The sequence below is a fragment of the Capsella rubella genome, unplaced genomic scaffold (genome assembly GCF_000375325.1).
Source record: "Capsella rubella cultivar Monte Gargano unplaced genomic scaffold, Caprub1_0 scaffold_4, whole genome shotgun sequence".
Taxonomy (NCBI): domain Eukaryota; kingdom Viridiplantae; phylum Streptophyta; class Magnoliopsida; order Brassicales; family Brassicaceae; genus Capsella; species Capsella rubella.
Genome location: NW_006238920.1, coordinates 14,418,077 through 14,431,983, shown reverse-complemented (window position 1 = coordinate 14,431,983; position 13,907 = coordinate 14,418,077). Strand labels below are relative to the sequence as shown.

Below are 13,907 nucleotides of genomic sequence, written 5' to 3'. Positions count from 1 at the left end.
CAAATCATATCACTAGGTAGGCCATGTTAGTCCAATGGAATGTCCTTCCATTTTATTTTAACCTTACGAAAGGGATAATGGGCCTGAAACATCTATCATGGGCCTTTTAGAATAAGAAGATTCAGCGCTTTAATTTGTTTTTTCCTCATCGCTCTTTTCTTTTTGTGGGTCAACCAAAAAAAAAAAAAAAAAAAAAAACAATTTAAAAGATAACACATACTGTAACACATTTCAATGTAAAAGACATATTGCGGAGTCGGAAGTAACCACTGAGAGCTATATGAGATGAGTACCTAAATAGTATCATAACAGTATAAAAATCAAAATTGGTTTCGGTGGTGGAAATAGATCGAAACCTAAAGCAAATGAACAGAGTAACATGACTAAAGGTCTTTGGTCCGACAAGGTCAGCACTGAGAACCATCTCACACCTAATCTTCAGTTTTTCTCTTGACTTGGTATTATCAGTTTCTGTGACTAATATACAATTAACAATATCTACACCTTACTCTATATATTTAATTGTTTTAGATAATTATTGAAAAACATAAGCAATGGAGTATATCTTATTATCTTTCATGTACAATGAACGTACTTGTACTTCAACATACTGTAGACATTTTTACACGTAGAAAGGGATACGAAAGAAAGAAGTATGAGGAAATTTATAATACAGATAAAGTTCATGTCCAATCACTCGTTATCTTTACCAATTTTTGTGCTTCTTTCGTTTTGTTTTCTTCCTAATTTTGTTTCTCGTTTTGTTCTTCGAATCCTCAAAATCTCTCTCTTGCTGTAAAACTCTGGTTCAATAGTTGTAAACTAATCGAGGTTTCTAACAAGCTTTATTATAAGATTAAAGAAACGTGAACATCGGAGATTCTGTGTATTTTAGTAAAATATCTTTGATCTAAAAGATGGGTTTGGTTTTTGTGTTAATTACTTGGTAAGAAAAGTCGAGCCGCTTTATTTTGCCAACATCGCTTTAACGAGTGAGTAGTAGTAGTAGTTAAAGAAGTAGGGTAAGATATTGTTGGCCACTTGAGTCGTATGTGACAATGAATTTACGATTATTATATCCTTTTTGATATTAACATTATAAATAACCTAATGATGAATTTGACCAAAAAAAGTAATTAGATATTTCATTTTCATCTATTAATTCTATAAAGTTATTATCAGGAAGAGATAAGTTTTTTTAAGACGGTGCGAAATGTCTGTTCCTCATTGGCACCACGTTGGCATCATATATCTTCCACACCATCAGATGTATTCAAATTATTACATTTTAATTTGATTCTACTATTGTTTCTGTATATATATATATATATATATATTTATATAACTTATTGGAACTTATTTGAAACGAAGGATGCTCTTTGGTAATGATATACAACTGTTAGATTATTTCTATTATTTAAAAAATATTCTTCTCTAAAATTGTGCAGGTTAGATGTCAAGTAATTTTTTTTTTAATTAATCATAAGATATAACTTCAAGAATCAGAAAACCTAATATGTATCTAAATAGTTGTGGCCTTGTGGGAATGGGAAATTGGTGGAAGTTTAACCTTAATGTTGCAATTTTAGAATATAATATTTGGTCCTAATATTATAGTCTCTTTTTTCTTTCTGAAAGTTAAAAGAATATTTTATTTGCATTCAAACACTATTATTTTACCTTTGTTATGAAAAAGGAAATTTTAGGAGGAGTAAAAAATTTTGTAATTAGAAGCAACAAAATACGGTTAAAGATGCAACGAAAAACAAACAGTAACGGTAATATATCTCAGATTATTAATCTGTAAAGAATCACAAATTGTGGATATTTCAAGAAAGTAAATACATCAGAAATCTTAATATATCACACGCGGGGCGAGCTCCCAAATACAAACAAGGCAAGGGATCGCGTTTGTATATTAAACTAAGAAAACAGAAAGAAACTTTAATAAATAAATAGAAGAATTTGTCTTCTCCTACGGCTCTTATCGGAAAATATCGATAATTAAGTTAACCACGACACGTGTGTACTTTTGCTGCCCAAAAAAAAATTCAGGACACAACCACAGATCAACTGCCATGTCATCTCTTCTATCAACTTTGATGTCCCCAAAGCATTGATCTCTCGTCTCTGGTTCTAAACACTTGGCTAATTTCCATGGCTGATTTTGATATTTTTGATTGCCACTTCTGTTTTATCGTATATATAAGTTCAAATACGATATTAGAATTTGAACTCTTATGTTAGATTTTTATTTGATAGTCAGATTTAATTAATGACTAGGGCTTGAAAATGTCGTATCTAGATGGCCCAATTTTTTATATTTTTTTTATATATATAAATTTGTCAAAAGAAATTTCCGACAAGCAAGGTGAACGTTAACCTTAAACTAATCAGAAAAGCAAGAATTAAAGTTGATGTTCACATTAATACTAGAATGGTTAATTATTTTCTATAGCTATCGTCGTGAGTAAAATAAAATCTAGATGACCTGGTTCAACCATCATGGCTTCCTTAATGACAAGAATAAAAAGGTGGTTCTTTTAGGTTTATGATGAGTAGAACTTCTTTCTAATTTTTCGAAACAGTTAAAAAAGAAAATATTGATTAATTTTTTATTCTTCTGAAATAATATGTTGCACAAAAAAATTTAAATAGAGACTTTTAAGAGAGTTTGTAATTTAGTTTATCATTTATATTAATTAATAAAGTTGAAAATTAATAATTAGTAAAGTATTAATAAAATTTGATTTTTATTTTTATTTTTTTACCAAAAATGAAATTGTTTTCCTTTAAAAGTATTTCTAACTTATCTAAGGAGCTTTGAAAATTTACGTCCGGTGAAGCTAAACATGTACTAAGGTAATTATCTATAAAAATAAAGAAACTACAATCATTTAAAAAAAAAAAAAAATCTAAGAATCAATAATCTTGCAAGCAAGAAAAAGAAACGATGAGTTAAAAGTTTAACTATACAGTACCTTATACTACACGTATCACACAGTCCACCAAACTATAGTACTTATTTATCACCATTGTTAGTTTTGAGATTTGTGATGTAATCAGTATATGTTTTAGAATGCAAATATAACAAAAAGTCACAATCTAATTTAAAAAAAATTATGTTTTGTGGCATACGTAATTAAACTAACACCCGTCCCACATCCTGACTTATGAACGTTAAATCTATCGACGCACAGACCTAAAAAAAAAATGTATAAATAATCTGTCGCATATAGTGTTTTTATATTCATCAGAAGGTGCACTGAAAGAAAGAAAAGAATACACATATTATGATATATGCATTAATGCGTGGGGGTGTTGGTTTGGTTTCTCCAAATTTTGGTTTTTTCTTTTCTTTTTCCCATTCTTTTTTCTATATGAATCACTTTAATGTTTAGAAATCAGTTCAGAAATGTTAAATTTATTCATCATTTTTGTTTATGATCCATTATTGCGATGACAGCATTTGATATGCACCCATACATCATCAAATATATCCAGTAACTTTTGTTCCATTTCCATTTTCACATCATCACATTCAACCAGGATGCGGTAAAATATTTGGAGATAAGATCATCATATTTATATACAACATATATACATGTAGTAAGCAGATTTTGTTTTTCTTTTCTGAAAAAATATGAACATAAATCATAATCATAATTGTCCAAAATACCCAAATTATTTTTCAGAAAAGGAGTTTCAAATGAGAACGAAATCATTTAAATGAGTTTCTTTTTTAACTTACTTTTTTTTTTCTTTGGGTATTTTAACAAACAAAATTAAAATACTGATATTCCTGACATTAGTTTTTTTTAAGAAAGAAACCTTTTTAAAAAAGATCATAATTACCTAAAAGTAAAAGAAAGGAAAAAAAAAAGGTGGAAATTATTAATCAGTAGTTAGATGATTAGTTTCACGTTGAAATGAAACTCGACTTAACAAGTGATAGCGACGACTCTAGAAACAGCCAAAATCTGCCCTATTGCTACCTGTCGACCCACAAATCGTTTAGCTCAAAAAATGAATGCAAATTTCACAATAAAGCAACCCAAAGTTTTTTATCTTATTATATGCTAAGGACCCCTCAAGGCTCATATCAAAATACTATTGACATAATAATCTCAGCCTCATCACACATATATAGAGATGGCCAACATCACAATTACATAGAGGTTCCAAAAATAAAATAAAATAAAAAAGATCTCAGGAGTTAAAATTCCAATGAGATGACGGAAGGAGGAGAATATTCATCGGCGATGATGTCATCAGATCCATTCACGTCCATGAAGAAGATGAAGAAGAGCAACCACAACCAGAGAAGGTTTAGCGACGAGCAGATCAAGTCACTGGAGATGATGTTTGAGTCTGAGACAAGACTTGAGCCAAGGAAAAAAGTTCAGTTAGCGAGAGAGCTAGGGTTGCAGCCGAGGCAAGTGGCTATATGGTTTCAGAACAAGAGGGCTCGTTGGAAATCGAAGCAGCTCGAGACAGAGTATAACATTCTCAGACAAAACTACGACAACTTGGCTTCTCAGTTTGACTCTCTCAAGAAAGAAAAGCAATCTTTAGTCTCCGAGGTATGTTCTAGTGATCAGATGATTGATAATCAAATAAATCTATGTTATTTTTGGTGAAGTATGGTATAAGAAAAAAAGAAAAAAAACTATGCTTTAATAGTTGTAAAATGGAAGTTAATATGGTTATATATTGCAAACAAGAAGTGATCAAGTAATATTATTTCAAATTATGTGCCTTAAATGGTTATAGACTCCAATTAATGACTAAAAAGCTGAGATGCTGTTGGTTGTATACTAGTATAATTAAAGGACTGATCAGGTGATTATAAAAAGCTCTGTTTTCATTGTTTCTTGAATCAAGATAATAGATCTCTGATGAGTTGTTGTTGTTGTTGTTGTTGTTATGCTTTTATGCAGTTGCAGAAGCTAAACGAGGCGATGCACCAAAAAAAGGAGGAGGAAAGGCAGTGTTGTGGTGATCAAGCTGTGGTGGCTCTAAGTAGCACAGATCATGAATCAGAAAACGAAGAGAACCACCGGAGGTGTCATGAACCTGAGGAGGTTAGACCGGAGATGGAGATGTATGATGAGAAAGGCCATCATGGGGTTTCGTGTGATCATCATGATCATGATCATGAAGATGAAGATGGTTATAATAACAACATCAAGAGAGAGTATTTTGGTGGGTTTGAAGAAGAAGCAGATCAGCTAATGAACATTGTTGAACCAGCTGATAGCTGCTTGACATCATCTGATGATTGGAGAGGTTTCAAGTCAGATACAAGCCTCTTGCACCAGTCTAGCAGCAATTACCCTTGGTGGGATTTTTGGTCATGAAACTTAAGCTCTTGAAAAGATGGATGAAACATATTCTAATCGGAATTTATCGGTCTGCATCGCATGAGCCGGAGCCACGGATATAGAGGTGTTCGGTCCAGCAAACGACTCGCCGACAGTGGGAATTTTGCAGGGTTTTGAGCTGAAATTTCATGGTTTGTCTGTATAAATTGTGTTAGAAAGTCGTATATTACCACTTAGTCTTTGTATTTCTGTTTTAAGTAGTAAGTACTCATTATGCTTTGTAGCTAAAGTAGTATAAGTTTTAAGACTTGATTTGGATGAATAAAAAATCAAAAGGCAGAGAATCATATATAATATATGTAAATTGATCAAGACAAGAACTATAAGTTGGGTTTAGTGACAGAACATTGATATTTAACATAATAAATAAAGAAGAATGATGAAACCCATTGAACATAATAAGTTTTGTAACTCATAAAGATTTTGAAGGACCATACATTTTATTTCGAGCAATCATAGTATCGAAAACAGAGTAGCCTGCCGCTGACTCTCTCTCCCCAAGTTTTAACCTAAAAGCGCCGTCAGCCTCAATTTCCGTTGGAATCTCATAATCAATTAAAATAGATAACCAAAAGGGTTGAGAAATTTGGATCCATCTACCCACAAGTGGAAACCCTTATAAGGATTTATATCACGTTGTAATGGCCTTTGCTGAGCGTTCCCTTTCCTTTAATGAGAAAAAGGAAAAAAAGTGAGCAAATAGGTAGGTCGATCTTATACATGTCTAAGCTCCGTTTGATAGTTTCTGATCTTACTCCAAGCGGCTGAGAGCGAGAGAGTTGGAGAAAGCGGATTTGAAGTTGTACATTACGATGTCAGAAATTTTGAAGAATTCAAAAGATGAGAATGGTGAAATTTGCAGCTTTCTCCTTTATAACTCACACGTGCTTCTTGTCTCTGTGATTGTCGAGAGGAGGAGGTCCTAGACTATTTTCATAAAACTACTGAGTATGTATTTGTTTGGGACTCAAGTTTCCTTTTCTTTTCTGCTTTTACTTCTTTTTTTTTTCTTGTTTCCTTTTTTCAGTTAGGTTAGGAAATCCCATACGACGCCGTCTTTTTAGCTACAGATCATATGGGCTTTTATAATAAACCTTGTAATATATATGGATATTTTTCTATAGCGAGCCCATATATTAAACTTATGGCAAAACTCTAGTCTCTTGCAACTATGAATTTAGGAACTACAGAATGCAAGGTTTGATCTCAATTGTTTGGTTTGATACACAACCGAATTAATCGAAAGTTTTATTTCAGATAGTGTGTATATATATAAATAATAGAGTCGGTATATTGAAAAAGTGACAAAAGGTCGATATATGCAGTCAAAAGTGGTATAATTTGATACATGTATATATATTAAACTCTTGTTGATTAGCAAAAGTATTCAAAGTGTGTGTATGTTGGATAGAGAGATGTGATTCATTTGCATGCAAGTTGAGTCTACGAGACACCGTGATTAATAATACTCTTTAATTTCAGAATCAGATCTCTATCTAGCTTAGACTGTCACTGTGCTATCGAATCTTAATTTTAATAGATTGTTAATTCATCAGTGCATTAGCTGAAGACCAATTTCATTTTATTATTTTAAATGTTTCTTTTTCTTTTATCTTCCTTTCATTGTTTTCTTTTTAATAAGAATTTCATCTTCAGTGTTAAAATTACGCAAAAGGATTCGATATAGAAGTATGCAAAATAATAAACAAAATAATATATTTTTTTTTCTATTGATGTAATTAGTCATGCATACGCATAGTAATCGATAATACTGCATCACAATCAAACAACGAACCCAAAGATGTCAATTTATATATCGGTTTATGAAATTAGTCGTCATGTATACTACATACGTGGTAATATATACATGTATTAATCGAAATAATGCATAACCTGATTGGTTAACATTCGAGATCGGTCGTACGAAATGCTTATATTTGTATGAATTGATATTCTCTCACGTCGATTGTTGATTATTATCCTATACTAAACCGCCTAATAATAATCGTATGTTTTTCAGCAAACAAGAGCAAAGATACTCTAATATTTTATAGCTACATTATTTTTTGGTTGGGTGGCATTTATATATATGGACACTAAAGTGTGACAAAGTTGAAGAAAGCTGTTAAATTCTCTTCCAAATAGTTTACTTCGAAATATTTGTATTATTCGGGTGTCCATGTAAACAACATGTTGCGCCATATCTTGCATACTCTTTTTTCTTTTTCTTTTCTTTTCTCGAAAGATCTTACTTTAATTTGGTAGATTTCGAATATCTAGGCATGTACAAATTAATATGTCAACATATCTCCAAACGTGTCTAGATGTTTCCCATATATATTATATTTTATAAAGAGAAAAGGGAGGAGAACAAGAGTCAACCCCTTTCAAGAAGTTAAACCACATGATTGTGAAATTATTTGTTAGGATTTGGACCAGCGATCGTTATAACTTGCATTTTTATTCGAGATCGTTACTTTTTTTTTTTTTTTTGGACAATGAGATCGTTACTTTTATATGATATAGAATTATAGATATGTTGAATCAACCGGAAAAATTATTGATATTGTGGCTATTGTTTTTAATTAGTACTCTACCAGTAAGATGGTTAGTAAGTCAAAGTGTATCATAATAGTATCGACGAAAGTTTTAATGTGATCCATATCATCCGATCCGGACAGTGCAGTGGAGACTTCCATAATATTCTTTTGGGGGAAAAAAAGTAAACGTATATTATATATAGAAAGATTTTTTTAAAAAGAGGAATTTTCAATTATTAGAGGAGCTTTTGACACATTGTCAACAAAATGGAAGATGGTGGTGTACTGAAGTACTGATATTCTGAGTAAGATCATGGCGTCGAATCGAATTCATCATTCAAATTGTTAAGCAAAAGTGGTTAGGCTATCTATATAAATATTACCAATTATATTTCCAACACATAAAACCCATCGCAGATTTTTTTATTTATTTATCAAACGAACTTATATTATGTACTTCCTCATTTTAATATTAAATAGTGCTTGACAGATGAAAAAAAATAATAATAATAATAAATCAGTTAGATATTTATTTTTATTGCTGATTGGATATAACAGCACCAAGAAATTTGCTAAAGAACAAGAATATATCGTATGACAGATAAATAAGTAGAGTACTAGATTTATTTTGTTAAAGGACTGGAAAACAGAATATTATTTAGTTTGAAACAAAAATAAAATAAATTAAAAGAGATTGGGAGCAGAATTAATGTTTTTTGTCCAACTGTTGACCAATAGTGTAAAGAAAAAAATATGATGCTTGTGTAATCTTTTAACTTGAAAAATATTACTAGTAAGTTACGATAAATTTTATAAATGAAAAAAACGATGGAAATATATTAAATTAAAATCATAACTTAAAACAGATATTTTCCCCGTTTATACGTTTTTATATAGTGTAAAGTATCATAAACCAGTGAATGACGAGTTGACGACAATAAAAATAAAGCAGAGATAGACAAAACACGAAAGTAAAGACAATATTCGCAAAGCTTTCATCTTATTATCATCTGTTGACAGAAATAATTAGGGAGATTTTTCAACCAATTTTTTTTTTTGAGAGACTAATTAAACGAATTAATTTGGTCATACATACATATACAGTATATCGAAATCATTAAATGTTGGGGACAAAACAAAATTCAATAACCAACGTTTCTTTTTTAATGTCCTCTTCGGTTCGTCAATATGTGGAAAAAAGCAAGAACGACCGACGTAAACAAATAATTGAAAGGATAGATTTTGTACTAATCGGAAAATTCAAAACTTTGGTCTATACATTATATTTTTATCCACACTACACTCATATAGTTGGATATATAATACTAACACTATATGCAAAGTTGGATATATAATTTATGTTATATTTGATCTTTGTCTAGCAAGACTGCAACAAATATCTATAAAACAACCTAACATTTCTTTACTGTGGCATGTATCATGTATGGTTCAAATGCTATTGATAATGCAATTTGTTTACTGCCGAATGGATCTTTATGGATCCACTATTGATATATAAGGGAACATATGTATATCTTGCTATTTAAGTTTTCAACGACTTTTCTAACTCTAAGAAAATATCTTGCATAGACTTTTAATTTCATATATGCATGTAACCATATATCTCTGATCTCTAGGACGTTATTCGACATATCTAAGGTAATTATATATAAGCAAATCTCTCTTAGTTATTCGATATATGTAAGGTGATTCTCGGAATAATGTCGCGAGTCCAATTGCATTAAGATGTATAAAGTACAAAGATGCTGTGTTTATCTAGCTATGGCGGTCCACTAAGGAACCATAGGGTATTACGTTGTATAATTAACCAAGCCTAGGTATGCTACCTTTAATCGATAAAATATTATAAATAAAAATTTAGTTTGTAATGAAAACGACTTTTTAAATTTCGACAAAAAAAAAAAAAATCTTTTGAAATTCATTACTGTTTTACTATTGTTAGTACTGTTGGCTATTTATAAAGCAGTATTGCCTACAAATACTTTTGACTATAGGTTATATTGCATGGTACTATTCAACTCGATATAATTATTGTTATGTATGGTCAATTTTGAAATTAACACATTAACGACATTTTAGATTGCCCCATTTAAAAGGGCAACGATCACACATTAGGTTAGGTTCTTATAGAGACACCCCCGGTCCAAGAAATCGACGTATCAAATACCCAAAAAAATCGATTGATGAATGACCCTATTCGGTTCTTTGTCCTCCTCAATTTTTTATGTATTAGCAAATCCCACTTTTTTTCTTTTTTTTTTTCTTTTCTTTTTGGTGCCTCTGTTTATTATCTAGCTAGATAGATTTGCTGATGGCATACGTAACCATATAAATGAGAATAGTTAACTATTAAAACATGTTAATTAATTACATATAACTAATGTATACTTTTTTCCTTTTTTTCTTAACTAATGTATACGTTCAGAGTAGCACGTTAACAAAATACAGGCACTTTCGTTTCATATGACAATTATTAGCTAATACACTTTCTAAAATTACAAGTACCATCAAGTTTATATTGTAATGACCAAATTGTGAATAAATAGGTCTAAGCTGGGGGAAGTTGCAATCACTATCAAACTATTTATTGACCCAAAGTCTAGTCTTTGGCTTGATCCTCACTTATTAGAGACCACAACAAAACAAAACAAAACAAAGCAAAACATATACATAAATAAGCATGACAAAACAAGATGCATGCGCACACTTATGTACAAACATGCATAGTTTTGTAAAGATTTTTGTTGTTTCTGTAAAGTTATGCGATTTTAACTTTTTAAGATAAAAAGAAAATAAAGTTACACAGCAAATGCTAAGTTGAAGTTAGATCAACGGCCAGGCACTTCTTACTGCGAGACGGGAGAAATATGAGACCGTTGATGTAAGCCATCGACAAGCACTTGATAAACCGAAAGTTAGGGACCATATAGATTTTGTGTTTAAGCAGATCATGTGGATTGTCTGATTATAGCCTTGCAAATAACCATTTTGCCCTTGCCTTTGAATATGTCTATGTTTAGGCGGTGGGTAATATGGTCATTAATGTTAGGTAAGTACGTAGAATACTTGCCAAGTGTGCATATGTGTCAATTATATCACACACTGAAAATATGACACGATCAAGCGCTTTGTCCTCACATGTGTGGCGTAACGGAAAGCGAAGGATCCTGATCAGTCGAATCTGGAAACGAGATCGACGATGTAAATCAGATGGTACCGTCACTTGGGGTACACAAGACCGCACATAGCCAACAACAAAGATCCACCGCAACATTTGTGTCTGAGGAACATGTTTTATCTTTCGTTGCGAAAATTTCAAAACTCAAATGGTTCTCTTTTATTTATTTGTATAAGTTTTGTATCATATTGCAAAAAAAAATATTATAAGCAAGTATCTTATTAAACCTTGTTTACTACGATTCTCTATATATCGTATATATGGGAGAAATACTACGATTCTTCTATTTCATATGGAATTTTTCTATGGATAGAAGAATATTCTAGTTTTAAAACAAACATTTGTTTTTTTTTTTTGGCTCACAACAAAACATTTTCTATGCTCACAATAAATCATGCGGCTTTCAGAATATACAAATGGGTGAAGTAATATATATATATATATAAATAGGTAAATATGTGATAAGATGACATTAAACTAATGATTGTATAGTGGTTAATATTTTGTACATATAATTATAAATTGTAATTAGTTAAGCTAAATAAACAGCTATAAGTTGAACACATTGTATATAGGATATAGCTGTCATAGCGTCATGTAACACATATAGGGAGGTTAACAAGCTAATGAATAAATTTAATTTTGTCTCGTGGATAAGTAGCAAGTACAACCGTATACGCTATTACCTGTTTACATTAAAATCTTTTTTAACTTTTTCAAAACACGGTTGATTATAATGAATTATTTGTCCTTTTGTCAAATATGTAATAGCATGTTGGATTATCATATTAATGGAGAAAACCAAATTAAAAACTAGTGAAAACGCACATGTTAACAAGCCATTGGAGAACTCCTTAATCGCTCCCACGTCCGTGATTAAAAAAATGTATCAAGAATTAGAAAGTGTACAAGCGGTTATAAGTTATTAACTCCCCAATCCTGACTAATTAATCATAGAACTAGTCAAATATTATAATAATAATGAAGATTAAATATCCATAGATTATATATAGTGCACACACATTCGCATTTTTATTTCTTTATTGGATACTGCTAAGATCACATTTTAGATTCTTCTATAGTTTGGTATAAACCTAATTAATCAAGTCTTTACCAAAAACCTAGACTGTAAATAGATTTTTTTCCGATTAGTTTTGGAAAATGGGACTACAGTATATGTCAGTAAAATCCAAATTGTTTTAAGCTTTAGTTATTGAATTATATACGTTAGGGTTAGATTTTACCATGAGACACTGAACAGTAAGAAGGGGTGAAGAAGATTCATCCCATGGGATTGGAAAGCTTTAGGAGTCACGCGCCAGCGTATGACGGCGCTAAACCGTTGAATCTCAACTCAAGTATTTTGCTTACTAGTAACGGATCTAACCGTACCATTATAATTTTTGTTTATGAATTAAATACGATATAAATTTTGGAATTAAATATAATATTTATATACGTGTATTGAAAGAAAACTATGAAATACTTTTTTATATAACAAAAGTACAAAACTATGAAACATTGTTTGAGATGAAACACAACAACAAAATTGTAAAACTATTTTAGTGTACGTATATATAAAGTAAACAGACAGATAAGTGATTTTAGATAAGAGAGTCCTGCGCTGCGTCTTATCTAGACCGCTGCCAGCCGGATTGAAATTCCAGTTGTTGGAAGAGCTACTGCAACTAAAGCAACAGATACTAGAACTATTGAATTCACAGCTACTTCTGCAACTAACTACTGAGACTCTTACTTGAATCATTTATGGAACTCTCGTCGGAGCCTGTTCTTTCTTCTACGAAGCCTCCTGTAAAGGCAGGTCAACTGGATTAGTGTCTTCATTTAACAGATAAAATCCATTTAACTAATACAAGCAGACTCCATGATTTATGTTTGATATTCAACGGTTATGACGATAATTAAGCAGTGTAAAACATTAAGTTAATAGATGTAACCATCACAGCACACCTATTTTATAACAACAAATATTTTCTTTATAATTAAATAGTAAGATTCATATTTCTCTGATTTGCGACATAAGCCACCTGTTGCTATAAGTGAAACTTGTTTTTGTTACATTCAAAGTTTAAACGTAACTCCATTAATTTTACAATTATTCGTTACATTCAGGAATCCATTTATAAACGATTACATTCAAAGTGGTGTTGCTTTTTTTGTTTGTTTTTAAACACCTTTAATTTGATGTTTATTTGTCAAATAGATCGTTGAACAAGACTCTCCAATCATCGTTATCTTGTGGCTCAACAGTCTTGCTTTTATTTTCCTTTACATAAAAAAGAAAAAAAAAAAACAAAAAACTAGAATCAAATCTACAAGCACTATCAAATTTGTTTTCAATTATAAGATATCCATCCAAAAGAGATTCACAATCAACGTCGATCGAGCTTGGCAACTATAATTTATCTAGGGAAGTTACATTTACATATTTTGTTCCAAGACGTATTTTATGTACCCTCTTACCAATATTACGGTATGTTATATAACTTGGCATTGCTCTATGCTCGCCCTACTATATATACATATTAGCTAAAGCGAAAATAGTATGATATGAAAATTATATACATGTCGAAGTCGAACAATGAACACATTCTCAACAAAGACAGAACAATAAAATAAAACAACTACACAAAAATATACTATTATATAAGAAAAACCCTTTAAATTATATATACTCTAAAAAGGACATTATATACACTGTAGACAAAGGAGAGTTCTCTATATAAATACCGAAGCCATCTGCGAAGCTCTAAACCCCACAGA

General features: G+C 30.9%; 1 protein-coding gene across 1 annotated transcript; it reads left to right on the top strand.

The window, feature by feature from the left end:
• The first annotated feature begins 4,112 nt into the window (after positions 1–4,112).
• On the top strand, positions 4,113–5,680 carry LOC17890399 (homeobox-leucine zipper protein ATHB-7). The gene is made up of 2 exons (XM_006294783.2): positions 4,113–4,583; positions 4,941–5,680. The coding sequence occupies exons 1-2, from the start codon at positions 4,233–4,235 to the stop codon at positions 5,358–5,360; spliced, it is 771 nt and encodes a 256-aa protein (XP_006294845.1). The 5' UTR covers positions 4,113–4,232; the 3' UTR covers positions 5,361–5,680.
• Positions 5,681–13,907: the final 8,227 nt, after the last annotated feature.

Bases quoted from the DNA above. Each gene is read 5' to 3' on its own strand.
- LOC17890399 (XM_006294783.2), top strand. From the start codon at position 4,233: ATGACGGAAGGAGGAGAATATTCATCGGCGATGATGTCATCAGATCCA. The intron at 4,584-4,940 runs GTATGTTCTAGT...GCTTTTATGCAG, and splicing joins AGCAATCTTTAGTCTCCGAG to TTGCAGAAGCTAAACGAGGC.